This window comes from Sander lucioperca, chromosome 21 (genome assembly GCF_008315115.2).
Source record: "Sander lucioperca isolate FBNREF2018 chromosome 21, SLUC_FBN_1.2, whole genome shotgun sequence".
Lineage (NCBI taxonomy): Eukaryota > Metazoa > Chordata > Actinopteri > Perciformes > Percidae > Sander > Sander lucioperca.
Window position 1 is genome coordinate 24,633,771 of NC_050193.1, and position 20,008 is coordinate 24,653,778.

The 20,008-nt window shown below is 40.1% G+C and overlaps 1 protein-coding gene across 1 annotated transcript in view; it reads left to right on the forward strand.

The window, feature by feature from the left end:
* Window positions 1-20,008, forward strand: part of LOC116063898 (speckle type BTB/POZ protein) — a 95,912-nt gene that overhangs the window by 66,161 nt on the left and 9,743 nt on the right. The window contains 3 exon segments of the mRNA XM_035996731.1: window positions 8,527-8,591; window positions 8,593-8,693; window positions 18,443-18,489. Coding sequence (XP_035852624.1) covers window positions 8,527-8,591; window positions 8,593-8,693; window positions 18,443-18,489 — 213 coding nt within the window.

The window sequence follows — 20,008 nt, forward strand, 5'->3', positions numbered from 1 at the left end:
AAAAATGTGACTTGACTTTGAATAAACAAACGACAATTCCCGAATTTAAGGACGTTTCAGAATCCCACACATGCAAAGCACAGCCAGCTACAGCTACCTCTTTTCCTGCTGTTGTATTAAATTGCTGTGAGCTGGCAGAACATAACGTAATCTCAGAGATTATTCCTTCAGAGCGCTGTGCAATGCGAGAAAATGTCAGAGCTGAAACGTTCAGACACATCAGTTTTCATCAGACTCACCCTGGGTCGGGTTAATTAAGTCTACTGCTAAATTGCAACACTAATAACATTACCGTCGCCAAAATACCCCCGCGAATCAAATCCATACTTCACAGTTAACCGTCAAGCTACTAAACCTGTATGGAAATGAACACCTCTGCTGAAATGTTAAATCCGTTAACGATCATACGACACGAGACAATGTCTCTCTCTCGCTCTCTCTCTCTGTCTCTCTCTCTCTCACACACACACACACACGGTCCGATTCTGGTGGTTGATGAACGCAGATAGGTGCTGATCAGCTCTCATAACTTGGCCAGCTGGTTAGCGCACTGCCATGAGTCCATGACACTAATGTCTGATTACTCCACATTTTCATTGTGATATTTTGTGATTACATTCTGAATCTACAGCGTTCTCTGTCAGGTAAATACACTAGTACAATGTCTTCCTCTGATGTAGACGTAGCCTACACTGTAAGTCAGTAGTAGGCTATACAGTGGAGTTGCATATTAAGTGGTTTGGGGTCCTTCTGCAAGTCATTTTGGGGTACAATTTGGTTTTGAAGAATTCTGTAACCATCAATACCACAGGCCAACTAATCGCCCGTTCCAAACAGGCACATTTTCAACGGGCACTGCACTAGTTAGTTTAAATTTATAGAATAAACTAACATTATAGATGAGTCTATTCTGCGATTACAAATGTAGCTAAAATGGCTTACATCCCTGTCCACTCTTCCAGTATGAAAAGGAGTGTTTGGGGGAGAGAGAGGAGGTGGTTGACAATGACTGAAGATGACAGCTAATGGCGTGAAGACTGTCAGGGCAGCCAGTGTGTCTAAATAACCAGGTGCTGTGATTTAGTTTCTGCCTGGTTAAACAGTGAAATAATTGGTCAAGTTAGCCAGTAATTAGACGTCTGAGAGCCTAGCGACTGCTCCGCCATGCTAATTGGGCTATTTATACCGAAAGGCATTTTTAGTTTGTACTCAACGCTGGGCTCACTGCCGCCCTCCTCCTCCTCCTCCTCCTCCTCCTCCTCCTCCTCCTCCTCTCCTAAAGCCATTTTTCATTCCAACTTGAGATGACTGACCTTCTGTCCTCTGCCCTCTGTCTCTTTGTCCGTCTGTCTGTCTCTCTCGTCTGTATTTTGTTGTTTTTCTCCCTCTCTTCTCCAACACACAGCAGCTCCCTTTCTACCAGGCCTTCTGTACTGATAATCAGTGTTTTAGGAATACCAGTGTCTGTGCGCTGGACTGTCTCTTCCTTATGTGACTGTATATATGTAGGTGTGAGCATTACTGTGTGAGTGTGTGTAGATGGATGCACGTCAGTCAGTCAGACCTGCATCCCCCTGGAGTGTGATTAATAGAGCCAGCTGTGGAAACCAGACTGACACACACGCACGCACGCACGCACGCACGCACATAGTGAATGTTCTTCTCTTTAGTAAAATCACATTTTCTTATTTTCTTCTCACTGTGTCCCTGTCGTTTCTTTGCCAGAAATGAGCTGCTGCTTTTGAGAGGCTATCTCCAACTGTAAATCCCACCAATAGCTTGCTCACCCCATCTCTCTCTCTCTCTCTCTCAATCTCTCTCTCTCTTTCTCTCTCTCTCTCTCTCCCCCCCCCCCATCACCTTTTATGTATGATGGCCTCTCTATTCTCTTCTTGGTATCTCTGCATCTGTCCTTTTTCTCACATTCTACTTCTGTTTTATTATCTTTCCTTCTGTCTCTCTTTCTCTCTGTCTTTCTGCCCCCTTCAGGCTTACTCTCAAACCTCGATCAGGAGCAAACAAGGCTCCTTGACATTCAATTTCCTGCTTGCCACGCACTTGTCTATTGTATGTGCTTCTCCTCCTACTCCTTCTAGGACTCTTTTTGTGCTAGTTGAATAGGTGGATGGATGTGCTATTGGACGAATAGGTGGGCAGATGGATAGACGAGGAGATATGTTTTTTGTGGGGTTTTGGATGTCAGCCTCCCTGAAGATTTAACAGCAAGGTCACTTTGTGGGGATTTTCAGCCTTTTTCTTGAAAACAGTATACTGAATGTGTTCAGGAGCTGTCAGCAATGAAAACCGACAAAGATTATCTTCATGTTTATTTTGGCTTATCTGGTGTTATCTCTGATCAGACAGGGATAATTGTGCAGAATGTAATAACCAATTAAACAGATTCATAGTTCAATTAAATCCATTGTAGCAATGTGCTGGATAATGTAAAAACATCTTTAGATTTAATTTTGTATTAATCCCCTGAATAACATAGTTTGTATGTGTGGGCAAAACATAAGAAAAACACTTTAAATTGATTGAAAACATTATATAAATGTTTGTGAAGTTTATATAAAAAGTTTCTTTTTCGAGTATTACATCTTTACATTGACACTGTCATAATTAAAAAAGGCTTCTCCTTATTAGAACTGAGATGTTTCATATTGTTTTAAACGTAATAGCGTAAACATGGGAACGAACATAGAAGAATCAAAGTAACATGTCATGCTAATACCCCCTGAGGCCCTATACAACAACCTGTTCTAAGCAATATGGGCATTCATTTTCATTTTCCAGACTCCATAATTTTCCACCAGTCTCCTGTACAAATGCTGGCCTGATTAAATCTCCTGTTTTAGTAACTTTACCTGCTAAATATCCCATCCCTACGGTTGTTACAAATAGACAGTCCTTACATGTAAGATCCCACATTGTTCGTAGGCGTAGCAGATGCCTGTGCCCCTTGGCTCAGTTTACCACATCTGTTGCTACCAAACCAGACAATAAGGATTTAACTCTTCGCTTAGCCCTGATGAATGTCAGGTCTTTAACCAACAAAACGTTTGTGCTTAATGACTTTTTTACATCACATGAATTGGATTTCATGTTCCTGACTGAGACCTGGCTTCATGTTGGTGAGTCCGCTCCCTTTTCTGAGCTTCTCTCTCCTAACTATAAATTTTTTAGCTCCTCTCGGACCACTGGAAAAGGTGGAGGGCTTGCCACGGTATTTAAATCCATCTTCCAGTGTAGACTATTGGCATCTGTCACCTATTCCAGCTTTGAGCTGCAGCTTTTTGAGCTAAATGCCTCGCCTCTGCTGCTGGTTGCGGTTGTATACCGGCCACCGAAATCCAACAAGGACTTTATGCAAGAGTTTGCTGATTTTATAGCGGGTATCATGTTAAAGTATGACCACTTTCTAATTTTCTAATTCCTTTAACCTCACCCAGTGGGTGTCTGGCTCGACCCACGAAAAGGGGCACACATTAGACCTTTTGCTGTCCCATGGCTTGTGTGTTCATATCAGTGAAATTTGTGACACTTGTATATCAGATCATTTCCCTGTTTTATTTACAGTCCGATGGTCTGTGGTCAAGTCTTCGCCTGCATGCCGCCGTCGTGTAATTAACGGTGAAACTCCGACGCGGTTCTCTGCTGTTTTTAAAGGTTCTGTGCTTTATAATCTAGACAGTGTTGATGCCCCCAGTGCTGATGAGATTATTACTCTTTTTAATTCAACTCCCACAACCATTTTAGACTCTGTGGCTCCCCTGAGGACGAAACACACAAAACCACTTTCGGAGCCTTGGCTAAATGACCATACCCGTGCTCTCAGACGAACATGTCGGCAAGCTGAGAGAAGGTGGAAAAAGGACAAACTCAAAGTGTCATATGAAATTCTACAGCACAGTCTGTCTGATTATCAGAGGGCTGTAAAATCTGCAAAAACTGAGTATATTTGTGACCTGGTTTCTCATAACTGCCACAGGCCACAGGTTCTTTTCAAAATGTTTAACAATCTTATAAACCCCTGTGACTCTGCCCCTATCGTTCCCACATCTGATTTCTGTGATTCCTTTCTTAAATTCTTTGTTGAAAAAAATGTCTGTCCTTCGATCTTCTGTGACCACATCCTTTGACCAAGACCCATCTGTTCCTTCAATGTGCCTTATGGTCCTGGACAAGTTTGAGCCCATTTCAATCACCTCCCTATCTGAGGTGGTCCACCCTCTGCGGCCCACAAATTGTCCCTCAGACAGCATTCCCGCTCGTCTACTCAAGGAAGTCTTTGACACTGTTGGACCATGTGTTCTATCACTGATAAATACCTGTCTTGTCTCTGGTAATGTCCCAGCTGTTTTTGAACATGCTGTTGTGCAGCCCATGTTAAAAAAGGAAAATCTCGACTCCTCTGTTCTGTCTAATTTCAGGCCCATCTCGAAACTGCCGTTCCTCTCTAAAGTCCTAGAGAAAGTAGTTTTGACCCAGCTGCAAACATTTTTAGTTACTCATAATGTTTATGAAAAGTTTCAGTCTGGTTTTAAACCCCGTCATAGCACTGAAACCGCTCTTTTAAGAGTCTTTAGTAACCTAATCTTACAGTTTTATACGATCGCTATCACACAACAAAACACTAACATCACATGGAATTACAGAAACTACATTATTTGATATGTGTCAGGTCTGCCCTTATACAATAATAATAGACAATAGTATATTGTATTGACCATAGATTGTGTTTTGCACTGCTGGGGTCCGTTTCAGAAAGCAGGTTTAGTGAAAACTCTGAGTTTGTTAACCCTGAGATGAGGGAAACTCTGGGTTTTCTGTTTCAGAAAGGGAGGTTAATCAAGCCTGAGAGAGAGAGGGGTAACTCCAGCCCGTTTCAGAAAGAGAGGTAACTTCACCTCCGAGTCAGTTACTATGGTAACTGAGTCAATTCATGCTGCCTTTTTATTGTGGTGGTGCACGCGCTTAGCTCTGAGTCAACCTACTCCGAGTTGATTGAACCAACTCAAATCAGCTCTTCTGGAACCGAAAACTCAGAGTTTCCCATCTCAGGGTAAATCAACTCAGAGATCAGGGTTAGACTCAGAGTTTGTTAAACCTCCTTCCTGAAATGGACCCCAGTTTCTCTTGAAGCCTTTCTACACTTTTGTTTTGTTGGGTTGAGCAAATGCATGCATTTTGTTTCTTTTGCTGCAGAAATTCAATACCGAAAATGAATGACCATCTCAGAGTAGCTTTATAGAATGTACGGTCTATGAGAAAAAGAAGACAGAGACAGAATTGTTCTAGTACTCGTCTTCCTTTCCCTCATGCAGGCATTTTCCTCCTTTCTTTGTGTTCATCTATATTGTTCAAATAGGACCTCTTTTACTGTATGTACTACCATATGGTCATGCGATTGAAAGAACCTCAACACCTGAGTGTGTTTCCTAGATGTCAGTCAGCTGTGATCTATCTATTTGCATAACTTCAATCAGCTGTTTCTCAGTAGCAATGGAACAAAATCCAGGGGATATATTTGTGTTTCAATTTACAATATGAACAGCTGTTCACTTTGACTTTAGCCTATAAGTTAGGTTTAGAACATGTTGTTATCTGTTCTGACATACAGAGTGAAAGCATTTGTAAATTTGGCAGTAAAGATCCATTGTTTTGATCTTGGTTGAGCTTGTGTGTAAAAGAAGTTCAAGCATTTTAAATTTGTGTTAACTGTATGCATTTTGTGTCAAAGCAACAAGAAATGTGTTAATTGTATAGCCTACACAGACGGATGTTGTGCTAACTGTGTTAAGAGTTTAGGAAAGTTGTTAGAAGTTTTGAAAAAATTGTCATAGCAATCGTAAAAAACTGTAACTGTTGATTCAGGAGTCCCCGCCATCCTAGTACTCTTAGACCTCACCGCTGCCTTCGACACGGTTGACCACTCAATCCTCTTGTCACGCTTGGAACAGTGTGTAGGAATTAAAGGTACTGTACTCAGGTGGTTCCAATCATACCTCACAAATAGGAGCTTCTCTGTCCACCTTGGCGATTACTCTTCCGAGACGGCCCCATTAACCTGCGGTGTCCGTCAAGGCTCTGTCTTAGGCCCTATGCTATTCTCGTTATACATGCTGCCCTTGGCCTCCATATTTGAAAAAAGGTCTCTTTCCACTGTTTTGCAGATGATGTGCACATGTATATGCCTTTAAATCTAAAAACTAAGGGCTCATTGCAGCCACTGCTTGATTGTCTAAATGACATTAAAAGATGGATGAGCCTAAACTTCCCCAACCTCAACAGAGACAAAACCAAGGTTATAGTGTTTGGACATCACGATCTGGTTGATGTCGGCACCCTAGGCCCACTAGCTCCTAACATTTGCTCCACTGTAAAGAGTCTTGGTGTCTATTTCGACAACGCCTTCAAATTTGAGAAGCAGATTTCCTCCGTTGTCAGGTCTAGCTTCTTTCAGCTGAGGAATATAGCCAAGGTAAAGGCCTATCTACGTCCTAATGACTTAAAGAGGCTGATCAATGCCTTCATAACTTCACGACTTGACTATTGTAATTCTTTGTATATAGGTTTAGACCAGTCATCTATACGCCTGCAGCTAGTCCAAAATGCTGCTGCCCGCCTCCTGACAGGAAAAAAGAAGAGGGACCATATTACACCTGTGTTGCGCTCCCTCCACTGGCTACCTGTTCGCTACAGGATCGAGTTTAAAATCTTACTATTAACTTTTAAATCTATCCAAGGATTGATGGCGCCTTACCTGACCAAGCTCCTTCATGCTCATACTCCAGCAAGAGTGTTGAGATCGGCCAATCTGCTCCTCCTGGATGTGCCAGTAACCAGGCTCATAACCAGAGGTGATCGAGCCTTTCCTGCAGCCGCCCCTAACTTGTGGAACAGTTTACCATTTCATATTAAAACCGCCCCTACTCTCCAACACTTCAAATCACTGTTAAAAACACATCTCTTTTCTCTGGCCTTTCCTTCCAGCTAAGGAAAGATATTATTACCCTTGTTCGTTTATTGTTTTTCTTTTGTGATGTATTCTGTATTCAATTGTTGTTTCATTGTTGTTTTTACCTTGTAAAGCACTTTGATCAACCTAGTTGTTTTTAAACGTGCTTAATAAATAAATTGACGTTGACATTATTCAGCAATAGTTTAGACTTTATTACACTTTTGACAGATTGACATTGTGACAAATTATTAATTAACAGTTATAATGTTTGTGGCTACAGTCATATGTTCCTGTATAAACCTACCTAATCAGCTACATAGGAGAAGTATTGGTTATACCTTTTTTTTTTTTATTCTCACCTTAATTTTCTTCAACACTGAAACACAGTAGGATGATTTAAAAGTACCATTGGATTACGTTAAGGCCGTCAAAAATGTAATCTGTATTTCAACATGAAGAGAAGTTATGGAAGTCAGTTTGGTATAAAATACATGTACTGTAATTACTACAGTATCCATGAGCCTCAGCAGCCAGTGTTATTATCACATCTTCATCATGTTTTGCATTGTTTGAATTTTAATCAGAGAAAAGACCATGTGAGCAAAGCAAAGAATAAGTATATATAAGCATTAGAAGTACTCCAACATGCCATCGCCTAACATTGTTATTGGTTAAATTACTTCAGGAACCTTCAGTACAACTCTGCGCACTTTATTACGCATTTGATGCTAACCATCAAGGACTGCTCTAGAATTATTTTTCACCAGGAATTAGCATAATGCTTTTATTTATCAGACTGTTTTATCACAAATTTTAAATAACTAAATATATTCTTAGCAGGGCTATGGATAACTACCTGATATTTGATTAGATGGCACAGCAAGCAGGTACAAAACCGCAAGTCAGTCAACCCAGGCTGTCGGAAATTACGTAGTAATTAGTGTGTGTGTGTGTGTGTGTGTGTGTGTGTGTGTGAGAATGTGAGAATGTGTGTGTTTGTTGTGCTCCTGAGCGTGTGTGTGTGTGTGTGTGTGTGTGTGTGTGTGTGTGTGTGTGTGTGTGTGTGTTTTTGCAGTGAGCCCTGTTGAGAGATAAATGAGTCTGGTTGACATTGTCTGGAACAGGTGGTGAAGTCAGCAGGGAAGACATACAGAAAACCCTCATGCATGGGCACGCACACCCACACACACACACACACACAATTTTACTTCAAAGCCGATTTTCTGGCTTATTTGAGAGCGGAGCCGATCTGATTGGATAAAGAAGGAGGAATATGTTGTCTTTGAATAGCCTCTATATTGAGTGTCTGATGTATTGATTACAGAGGCAGAGAACCCACATTAATCATTCACAGCATGTTTGATTACCTGATTTACTTTCTTTTTATGAACATTGCATGCTATTTATTTGCCTCTGCGTGAACCAGTGAGTGTGTTAAAGGAGCAGTTCACCCTAAAATTAAAACAGTGTGTAAGTACTCCTACTGTATGTATGTACTGAATGTATGTATGCATCAAGGCATACAATGTTAGATTTTACTCATGCACTCTGTGTTTTTTTAGGTGAGTGTGATACAGGACTCTGTAAACATCTCAGGCCAGAAAACAATGAACATGTTGAAGGTTCCTGGCCAAGGAGCTAGGAGATCTGTGGGAAAACTCTAGATTCACTGACTGCACCCTGTGTGTTGCTGGCCAGAAATTTCAGGCGCAGAAAGCCATCCTGGCAGGTGAGAATATCCTTTTTAATTACTCACATCTGAAAAGGTGATGAATATAGACTTTTAGCATTCAGGTAATAAAAACATTGTGGAGTTTGTTCGACTTCTGATTTTGTGATGTCTATGAAAATAAAAAAACAGGTAGGTGTAAATGTAAAGCAGATATTTAGCCGCTGTAATGAAGAATATGACAACTATGTCAACTATGCAATACGCTTACCGCTGCATGTCAGCCAAGCAGGAGGCAGGACAGCCAAGCCGGTGTAGCCAGTTTCATTACCGCTCTGCATATATGCATAATATGTTATGTCCAATTATGTGTTCAATGTAGCTAGTAGGGTTGCACGATATTGACAAAATGTGATATTGCGATATCGATTATGAATATTGCGATATCAATATTAATTCCAATATTTTTAAACATATGTAAAATTACAAAAGTTACGGGAAAACGCATCAAAATAGATTCTTAACAAATGAAACAAGTTTTCTTACAACACAAGGTTTATTTCAACTGACTGTCATATTGGACTGGTCCAACATGAATAAATAAATAAGGACCATGTCTACAGAACAGGACATGTTCTGCTGGTTGGACAGTATAAAATATATAAATAAGGACCATGTCTACAGAACAGAACACGTTCTACTGGTTGGACAGTATAAAATATATAAATAAAGAGAACAGGACACAACTTTTCTTTCGCTTTTCTGATTCGTTCCGTTTAGTTGTCTCTATCTATTTCTTCACTTACACTGTCACTCTGTCGAAATATGCACACACGTGGTTCGCTCCATAGGGTTTGTCACGTAGTGGCCCCGTGCGCTGACGTGCACTAACATGTGCAAGTGGCACGGTAACTGGCCAATGAAACATGGTCATTATAGTGTTTCAAGCGAGCTCTAAATCAAACACAACTAAGCCACACAGCCAACGGACAGGACGCAGCACTCCACAAAATAAACTAAATATTGCATACTTATTGCGACACTTTCGATATAATATTGCGATAACAATATTGAGTCGATATACCTTGCACCCCTAGATATAATATTGTGCAACGTGATATTGCGATAACTATATTGAGTCGATATATCTTGCACCCCTAGTAGCTAGCCTGTCAGACTGGCGATCAGATCGCCTATCGGTGATCTCAAGCAACCACGATTGGATGATTTAAAATTATAAGCGATCGCCCAAGCCTAACTCTGAACAAGGCCCCCAGGAAGTGCCACTCGCGGTATTGCAACAAAAAATTCTGCGGCCCAAAAAGGATTTTCCCCATTGGCCACCATTGTAAAAATGACGTCTGTAAAACTGCTGCCAGGACACCTTGAACTGCAAACAAGGTTAATTATGACTCTTTCTATTCTGAATCTTTAATCCATGGACTTTTTATATTTGAAAAACTTCCCTCTAGCTGAAAAAAGCGATTGACATCATCCTATTGTAAATTCTATTGGCCGAGCGGAAACGGGGAGAAGCGGGAGAAACACTACTGCACATATTCGGTGTGCTGCATATCACGGAAGTAAACTCGGAAGCTTGCGCCAGGCAAGCAACTCCATTGAACTGAATAGGCACCCTTTTGGGATCCGGTATCCCGTTAATATAATACATCCGTGCTCCGAGCACACAGATAATGAAGTCGCAGAAACACTGACCAATCAGTGCCCACTGGGCTTTTTCGGGATGGAGACTCAAAGAGACAGGCGCTAAAACAGAGCGATTTAGACAGAGTGAATACAGGTATATTCTGACAAGCGTTATGAGAGTTTGTTTTTTTTTAACAGTAAAACAGAAAATAATAATAATATATATATTATATAAATATAAATAATATTTTATTTATATAGCGCTTTTCAAAGTACTCAAAGACACTTTACAATAAAACCAGTACATTAAGCACATTAAAAGCAAGTGAAACAACAAAACCAGTGAATAACAGCATTTGAAATGTAATATTATTAGAGGGTGAAGGCTAATCTAAAGAAGTATGTTTTGAAAAAAGTGATTTGAATTAGTCCAGGTCAGTACAGTCACGTATGTGTAGGTAGTTCCAGAGAGAGACGGCTGCGATGGTGAAAGCTCTGTCGCCCCAGGTACGGTGCTTGGTCCTGAGTGGTGGGGAGAGGAGGTTTGTGTTGGAGGAGCAGAGGTTACAGTATGTAAATAGTAAGCGGCTCATCACACTTTCCAAAATTAGAGTCCAAGGTGAAGTCCTCAGATTGCTCGTTAGTCCAAAACTCAGTCACTAAAATTACAACTATATAAAAGAAAAGCAGCAAATCCTCACATTTGAGAAGCTAGAATCAGTGACTCTTTGGCATTTCTGCTTCATAAATAAATAAAATTAATAGGTTATCAAGATTGGTGTTCTCATTCTCTTTTGGTGTCAATTCTGTTGATTGACTAAACAAGTAATTGACAAATAGTTTTAAGATATATGGGGGAGTTAATGTTTGTCATCCTGGGTTTCATTTGAGAGTTTTAGATTCTGTCAAAATGCTGCTTCAGACGCTTTCCCACTGAGAAGAGAATTCAATTCCGGGGGAGATACTTCACCATATTTTTAATTTTAGTGAATCATTTTTGTTTGCCACAGTGATGGTTAGATTTGAATACATTGAATATCCATACAAAGTATCAGCTATTGGCACCTTTAGTCTTTGTTGTCCTTTATACAGTCCACATATTGACCACACCCTGTTATGCTGACTCACACAAACACACATGGTGTTGCACAGTGAACACCTTGTTGCAGATATGGGCACTTTAATGATAGACAGCGTCAGATAGTGAAAGGTTTGAGGAAACTAGTGAACTGTGTGTCTCTGTGGAGGGAAAGAGAGGCTGTTCATTATTGGATTTGTTGAAATGTGTGTGTGAGGAGCCATTTTAATTATGTGCTGCTGTGGTTTGGGGTCTTCCCCTGTCTCTCTCTCTCTGCTTTACTTGGTCCAGATGACATCCCTCCTCCTCGTTATTTCCCCTCTCGGCCGTTCCCGTGACAACTCTCCCGGCCGTTAATCGCCGTGGAGACGGACAGAGAGGGATCAAACGAAGGAGGGAGAGCAACTCAAATTGGCTCCACATTGGCAATGTGATCTTTATACTACTCTGGCTTCTCTCTAAATGTCTTTTACCTTCCCTTTCTTCTCTACATCCTTCTTACCTTTTCTCAATATTCCCCCTTTCAATTTCATTTTTCCCTTTTTCATTCTGTCTCTTGTCTCTTTCGCCCATCTTCGTTTTCCTCCTACTTTCATCATTCCTCTCTCTCTCTTTCTTTTCTGTGTTGACATCCCTCTATTATTTGTCCTTCTTCCTTTCAGTCTTCTTTATTTCTTTCTCTTCTCTCAGTTCCCATTACTCCCCATTCCTGTCTACTGTTCTCTTTCTCTCTCCTCTCCCTCCATTCACTTTCTATGACTCTCTTTCTCTCGCCCGCCCCTTCTCTTTGTTGCTGCAGTATGAGCTCACCAATATTGAGCTGCACCAGACAGACTTACTGTAGGTTTGTCCCCATAGTCCTACCTGCCCATTCACTGCTAAGTTTGGTTTCAGTGCTTATGGATGCAGTCATTATTCCATGATTACACTAACTTTAAAAAAAATATTTTTTGTCAGTTGGTGACTTTAACCAATATGAAATCCCAGAACCCATCGGCTATCGGTCTGATGACAATTTAGCCCCTGGGGGCAACGGCTAATTATTCTGGGGTTCCAATGTAGCCAGCAGATATCCAGGCCAAGACTTCCTGTTCCATGTGCCAGTCATTTTTTACAGTCCGGGTCGATACTTTTTGTAGGTGTTTTAGGTTCAGACAACATTTCGGCTCATCTCTATAAACACATATCTGCATATGAATGCAGATTAGTAAACCAAAAAACAAAACAAACAAAAAAAATAAAAAAGCTAAGTCGTTAAATTTCAGCCAATGCGTTCCACCTCTTTTCCTCTCCACACAGACTGTTTAACTGCATGCAATTGAAGCCTGCTCAAACGGGATTGGTCAATGGTCACCTGAATCACTTGAATGACTGAGACTCCTCACAGACAAACAAACTTTTGTTATCGGTCATGAAGATTTATATTTTCTGACAGCAAGAACATTGGTAAAGTTTTTTTTTTTTTTTTTTTTTTAAATCAACTGTCTTTAACCATAAGTTGTCCGGTCACCTACCTCTACAAAGAAAGCAGAAGTATAAAAAAAAGTTAGTTTTTATATGTCTATTTCACTGATCCCTTAAACAACCCTGGCAGTTGAATAGTTAGTTAAGCGTCCATTCAACTTTTGAGCTTCTACCATTTTAATCTTGCCACTGATGTGTGGTAAAACCAAACATTAGCCTGCTCCTTCTGACACTGACTGAAAAATGATTTGGATGCCCGTCCTGTCTTATCTATAATCTAATCATAAGATAGCTAACACTGTTTCTTTTGCTCCTTAAAATGAAAGGTTTTGTTTCTGACGTTGGAAGTGATTCTGACCCTGAGCCCTAGCATATCTGATGTTATTTATTTAGTTGATCATTTATGTTACTACTGAAGCAGCAGGTGCTGCTGATCTTATAACCACTATGTCCCATTGTTAACTTATTCATTCACTTATTGGCCCACGTTTTACTGATATTATCAGTATTCCACTTGTTTTGTGCCGTGTGCAGGGTTGATGGATGACACCACCTTTCCAATTGAGTAATTAAATGGGTAGCTAGCTTTGAGGTTGATAACTCATTATTACGTACTTAAATGAATAGCATATCACTGACTTTGACACATACTTAATAATCTGTTGAAACATTTGTTAAAATTTAATCACTAGTTAATTAAGCATTCATTAGTGAACAGTAATGTAAAGTGTTACCCATGAGCACATAATCAAACAAAGTCAACCGTATCAGAAGAGGACGACACTGGTTGATATATGCGATTTTTAGTAAAAGGTTAAAGGTCTAACCTTTTGTAGTGACACTTTCTCTCTCAGCTGTTAAACAACCAACCAGTAATCAGTGGTGGAATGTAACAAAGTACAAATACTTCGTTACTGTACTTAAGTACATTTTTCACGTATCTGTACTTTACAAGTTTTAAGTACAATCAATAGTGCATACTTTTGACTTCAGCAATTATCTATACTTTCTACACCACTACATTTCTACAACGTTCCGTTACATTTTCGTTACATTTTCTGATCAGTTTATCCCCCTGCCAAGACGTCTTCCTGACCGTCACACGTTTGCAGTCCGGAGGGAAGCCTTCAGCAACAGTGTTGGGCAAGTTACTTCCAAAATGTAATACATTATAGATTACTAGTTACTGTCATTTGAGAGTAATTAGTTATATTACAATATTACTGTCTCTGAATTGTAATGCGTTACACTACTTTTGCGTTACTTTTGAGTTACTTTTACCAAAATAAAAGGGGAAGTTTGATTTGGCAGCTAGCTTGTGAATCCACTTTAATACATCATAGATTATTCATATTTTGTATAATTAATATAAATATGCAAAGTAACTAAAGCTATAAAAAATAGATAAGTAAAACATATAATAGGCAAGTAGGAGAAAATGAAAATACTCAATTAAAAGTACGGCATTGTTGTAAAATGTTTGTTTATAGCACTTGAATAAGAAATTCATGTTGTTTAGTTTAAAACACTCTAAAGGAAATGTTCAATTATAGTGTGATTAAAACTCACTATTTACATTATTTACAGTACTTGATTTACAGCTGATTTGTGAAAAGGTAGCCTACACAACCTTATTTAACAGTAATTTAGTTTTACTGCGAACCGTCACAGGAAGTGCTTTTATTTTGAAGTAAGCTACACGGAAGTTGTCTGTTGTGTAGCCTACTCTTGCTAGCTTACTGAGAAGCAACATGTCCGTCAGGCTCAAGTTGTTCACTTTCTTGTTTGTAAAACTGCAACATATTGAACAGTAAATGGTCAGAGTAAAAGACAAGCGCTTTTGGTCGTCATTCGAAGCCATTCCACTACAGCCATAGTTACTCTCTACGGCTGATTAAAATGCAATGATATTTACGTGTAGCAAGCCTCAACATTAATTCCCGACATGTTTATATCTGTCAGCCGCTGATGTACCGTCACCTGTTGGGACATACATGCTGTCCGTACCGTCTCTGGTTCTGGTTCTGACCACGGGAACAGAAACAGGACAGCTCACTTCAACGCAGCGTAATAACTCCTGAAAATAATATCCATCTCGCAAATGTATTTGTCTCTGCAGTCATCTCAACCATCGAATACAGCGACAGGAAAATAATACGGCTTTTTTTTTTTTTTTCCTGTGAAGAAATGTGTGGTGAATTGTTAAAAAAAACGCACCACTAAATGTTGCGTTAAAATGCATTGTAACTCGCGTTACTGAGATTGTAACGAGTATAATATTACCGAAATTTAATTAGTAATGCGTTATATTACTGCGTTACAGCAAAAAGGAATACATTACTGTTACTTTTGTAACGCGTTACTCCCAACACTGTTCAGCAACGGCCGTCCAGCTCCCGGTGCCGCTCGCGATATTATGAATCCCACTATGGCCACGCCAAGACCCGCCCTTCAATAGCGTTTATTGGCCAGGCGTGTATCACTCCCGGTACTACCGCTGCTCCTGCTCCTGTTACTGCTGCTGCTCCCGATACTGTGCTTGGTCATGTGTGAAGCATCCGTTCCCATATGGTTAATATACAACCCGTATATTTATCTTAAAAACACTCCCGGTCCTCCTCAGCTGTGAAGCCACGTAGCCTACTTGTTTTCCAAGCCTGTGTGTTCTCGCTAAATAAATGTGTGCAGCATTCACTGTCCCGTGGGAAATAATGCAAAGTCGAGCTTCATACAGATCACCCTGATAGATAACCAGAATTGTAAGTCAGAATGTAAACTGGGCCACAGATGGTAAGCACAATTACATTAACCTAAAACTAACTTAATTAAAATGCCACAGCCCATACAGTTTTTTTTTAATTATTAGAATATAGACATTAAGAGAATAAATCATTATGCAAGTACTTTTACTTTTAATACTTAAAGTACATTTAAAATCAGATACTTTTTACTTTTACTTAAAGCAGCCATATTATGCTCATTTTCAGGTTCATAATTGTATTTTAAGGTTGTACCCGAATAGGTTTACATGGTTTAATTTTCAAAAAACGCCATATTTTTGTTGTACTGCACCGCTCTCTCTCACTGCTGCAGATCCTCTTTTCAGCTGGTCTCTGTTTTAGTTACAGAGTGAGACCTCTTTTCTTCTTCTTCTTCTGTACTATCTTTGATTGCACTTGCACATGCGCAGTAGCTCAGATGTAGATCATGTCAGCTAGCTAGCTCCATAGACGGTAAAAGAAAGGCTGTTTCTACAACTTCGGTCAGTTACAAGGCAGGATTAGCTGGGAGACTTCTAAATGAGGGCGCACATGTAAGTAGTTCTTTTGTAGATTATGGTGAACTTGTGTGTGTTGTAGCAGTGCTTTGCTATTGAGAATGAGGTAGCATGCTAGCGTTAGCATTAGCGTTAGCGTGCTAACGCTACGAGCTAATGTTGCGGTTAGCCTGCTGTTTCGGCTTGTGACGTCACAAGCCGTGCCGATTTTGAACAGCTCACCCAGAGACTGAAGGCAGGACACATTCAGAAACCGTATCTCACTCTAAACAGCATGGGTGGATTTTTTTCAAAGTTTGTATGAGTGTGGAAGCACCAGAGACACAACATAACACCCCAAATCCCAGAAAAAGTGTTTTTTTCATAATATGGGCACTTTAAGTAGGGTTGTCATTGTTGTACTACTTTTACTAAAGTAAATATATCTCTGGTTATTTGCACTTTTACTTAAGTACTGAGATTCAGTGCTTCCTCCTCCACTGCCGGTAATGGAGTTCAGACGCAGACTCTGAGGTTCATCCTCAGCCTGTGCCGAAACTAACTGCTGTCACGGCCGCAATGATAAGAGAGAAAATACACTATGTCATTGCCTTAAGCAGAACTACACAGACAAGATATGGTGATTATTTTAAGCATGCAGAATTATCATAGAGCAATTGATTTCGAGTAACAGAAGTGGGACTGATGAACGTAATTTGAAGTGCTGTGGTTGGATCAGACACTTAGAATGACGGTCTGTGATGAAGATTTAACATATCACCCCTCCAGCTGTGGTTGTGTCTGGACACTGGCAGCAAGTTATTGGTCACCTCACCTGTTAAGTGATAACGACACAAACGCTTAATCATCCATGTGTCCTTTTTTATCAATAGCTCCAGTACTTTGGGGTCACAAGGTCTGGTTATTTAAACTGTGAATTTATTTGTGTTAAAAAAAGTGTTGCAATATCTGATTTAATAGAATCAATATAATACAATTTGGGTAAAAATCAGATTATTAAAATACCATTTGCATTGCAAACACAGTTAAAACTCTTTTTAACTGTGTTCTATTTCTTTAAAGTGCCCATATTATGAAAGAAATCACTTTTTCTGGGATTTGGGGTGTTATTTTGTGTCTCTGGTGCTTCCACACACATACAAACTTGGAAAAAAAACATCCATGCTGTTTGTAGTGAGATACGGGTTTCTGAATGTATCCTGCCTTCAGTCTCCGGGTGAGCTGTTCAAAATCGGCAGGGCTTTTTACGTCACTAGCCGAAACGAGGTGGCTAACCGTAGCATGCTAGCTCGTTCTGAATGGCAAAACACTGCTACAACACACACTAGTTCACCATAATCTACAAAAGAACTACTTACATGTCCCTATTCTGCAGGTATTCCACGCAAAGTTGGAAGTGTGCCCTCGTTTAGAAGAAGTCTCCCGGCTAATCCTGCCTTGTACTACTGAAGTTGTAGAAACAAACAGCTAGCTAGATGATGTGATCCTTACCTAGCTACTGCGCATGTGCGACTGCCAACAAAGATGTTACAGCAGTGAGAGGTCTCACTCTGTAGTTAAAACAGAGACCTGAACACAGGGTGAAAAGAGAAGCTGCAGCAATGTGCAGTACAACAAAAATATGGTGTTTTTTGAAAATTAAACCATGTAAACCTATTCTGGTACAACCTCAAAATACAATTATGAACCTGAAAATGAGGATAATATGGCCACTTTAAGGGACTTTGGCACATAATCAGCCGCATTTTGTCCCCACTTTACTGCATATTTTCTGTAAACGGAGGCATAGTGTGAACTGTCCTTGCCTCAAGAGGATTTGTAGACTGTGGTGAACAGTGTCCTCTTGCAGCATGTGACAGAACACATTTTGGATTTGCAGGTACATAAAGGCTGGGTAAAAAACACTTCAAATATATCTGCTTCTTTTGAAAAATGTTTGTGTTTTTTTTTTTATTAAAATAAGTCTCAGCAGTCCTCTATGTTAACATGATAGAATGTTGAGTGGCAGCAGGCGCCAATGTAATCAAAACAGGAAGACAGACCTTCATTAAAGCATAATGTATCAAACAAGCTCCAGTCAAGTCAGTGGACCAGTGTTAAAGTCTGACTAACCACGCCTTAGAGCTCGTCATGAGTCTGTCAGCAGGACGGACTTGCAGTCATCTTTTTCCACATGATGCTTCTACTGCTGCCACTGCTGTCAATCATCCCCCTCGCTCTCCTCTGGCCCTGTGGCAGGCAGGCTGTTAACGGAGATCAGAGACCTCACCGTGCATCAACATTACACACAATAACAAACCTCTCTTTCTCTCTGTCTGTCTTTTGTTTTTCTGTCTGTCTCAGCTCGCTCGCCGGTGTTCAGTGCCATGTTTGAGCAAGAGAGTAAGAAGGTGAGTCGAGCGCTTGTCCTTATCTTTCTCTCTGTTGCGTCAGGAAGTGTTCTCTTCGCAAAACATCCAAGTGTGTCTGCACGTGTTCCTTCATGTCTTGTTGACCCTAACTCTATTATCTGGTGGTCTGGTGTTAGGGCTGTGAATCTTCACTGCTCTCACGATTCGATTACGATTATCCACCTTCGATTCGATATCCTGATGCATCACGATGCATAGCGATGTGTCACCTATCATTATTATATAATACTGCACATGGTTTTCATCAACAAATTCAAGCAGTCAGATATATATTAACTCCCCTTTTTTATTGTATCTGCTCTTAAAAAGGACACTTCTGAATTCCATTAGGCTTTTAATAATCAATTATGGTCTGTCACGGCATCGATGCAGAATCGTCCGCGTCCGCATCGCGATGCATCGTAAAAATGATTAATTTTAACACCCCTACTACGTGCAGATTTATTTTGTGATTATAGTGTCTTTGAAATGATTCTAATGGCACAAGGTGTTGGTTGTAGACACAATGAGACAATACTGGTAAAACAACAGTCTGTGTTGCCTTCAGCACAATCATGTCACTATTTCTAGGATAGAATTGTGATAGGAGGAGGGTATAGGTGATCTGCAATGGTGTTTCTTTTGGACATAATTGGACATTTTAAGATTCACTAGAAGGGCTCTCGGAGAGTGCAGAACTGCCATCTCGAAATGTTAACAAAAGTGAAGAATAGTTTTGTAGTTTTTGCGCAATACTGCTGACAAACAAACAAACCAAATACATAACAGAGGAAACATTGGTAGAGGAAACTAGGGCTGCAAAATACTTCATATTTAAGGCTGATACCAATATTAATTTACCTTGTAAATTTCACGAGAGAATCACGGGATCACATATCACACAAAACCCTGTCTCATCAGGTTTGAAGTAATGCGTTGTGTCCGAACAGCAGCGAACCAAACCAATCAGTGTCCGATGAGGATCTACTGGCAGCTACGGGCGTGGTTTAGGTGCGTATGACGGCCGCAACTGTTCGTTCAAAACAACAACCTAAATCAAAACAACGTGATACAGAGATAGTTCATCCAACCACCTGTCAGGTATTTTGCCTGCCTGCCCCTTCCCAAACGGTTTCCAATCACGGCTTCTGTGTTCTTCTGGTTCTGGCACTAAACCTGGTGCCAAACCATCTAGCGCGTCAGGTTAAATATTAATATTCAAGAGTTAAAAAATGAGTATCACTTATGACCATGATATGTAGCCTACTGAGCAAGACATTTTACAGTTTGGAAATAGTCAGTGCTCTCTGGTGGACAAACTATGTAATGGCACTGACACTGAAGTTGCGTATAACATTCTTTGGCTGATAATAATAATAATCAGCCTGGGTGACTATTAGTTGGGCTCTAGTATACACATAGTGGCTTGAAATTAAATTTATAATTCAAACGTACACACTTCAATTGAAGTGAAAGCAACCACAAGTTATTTTGTCTCCATTTGGTAGTTGATTTTCAC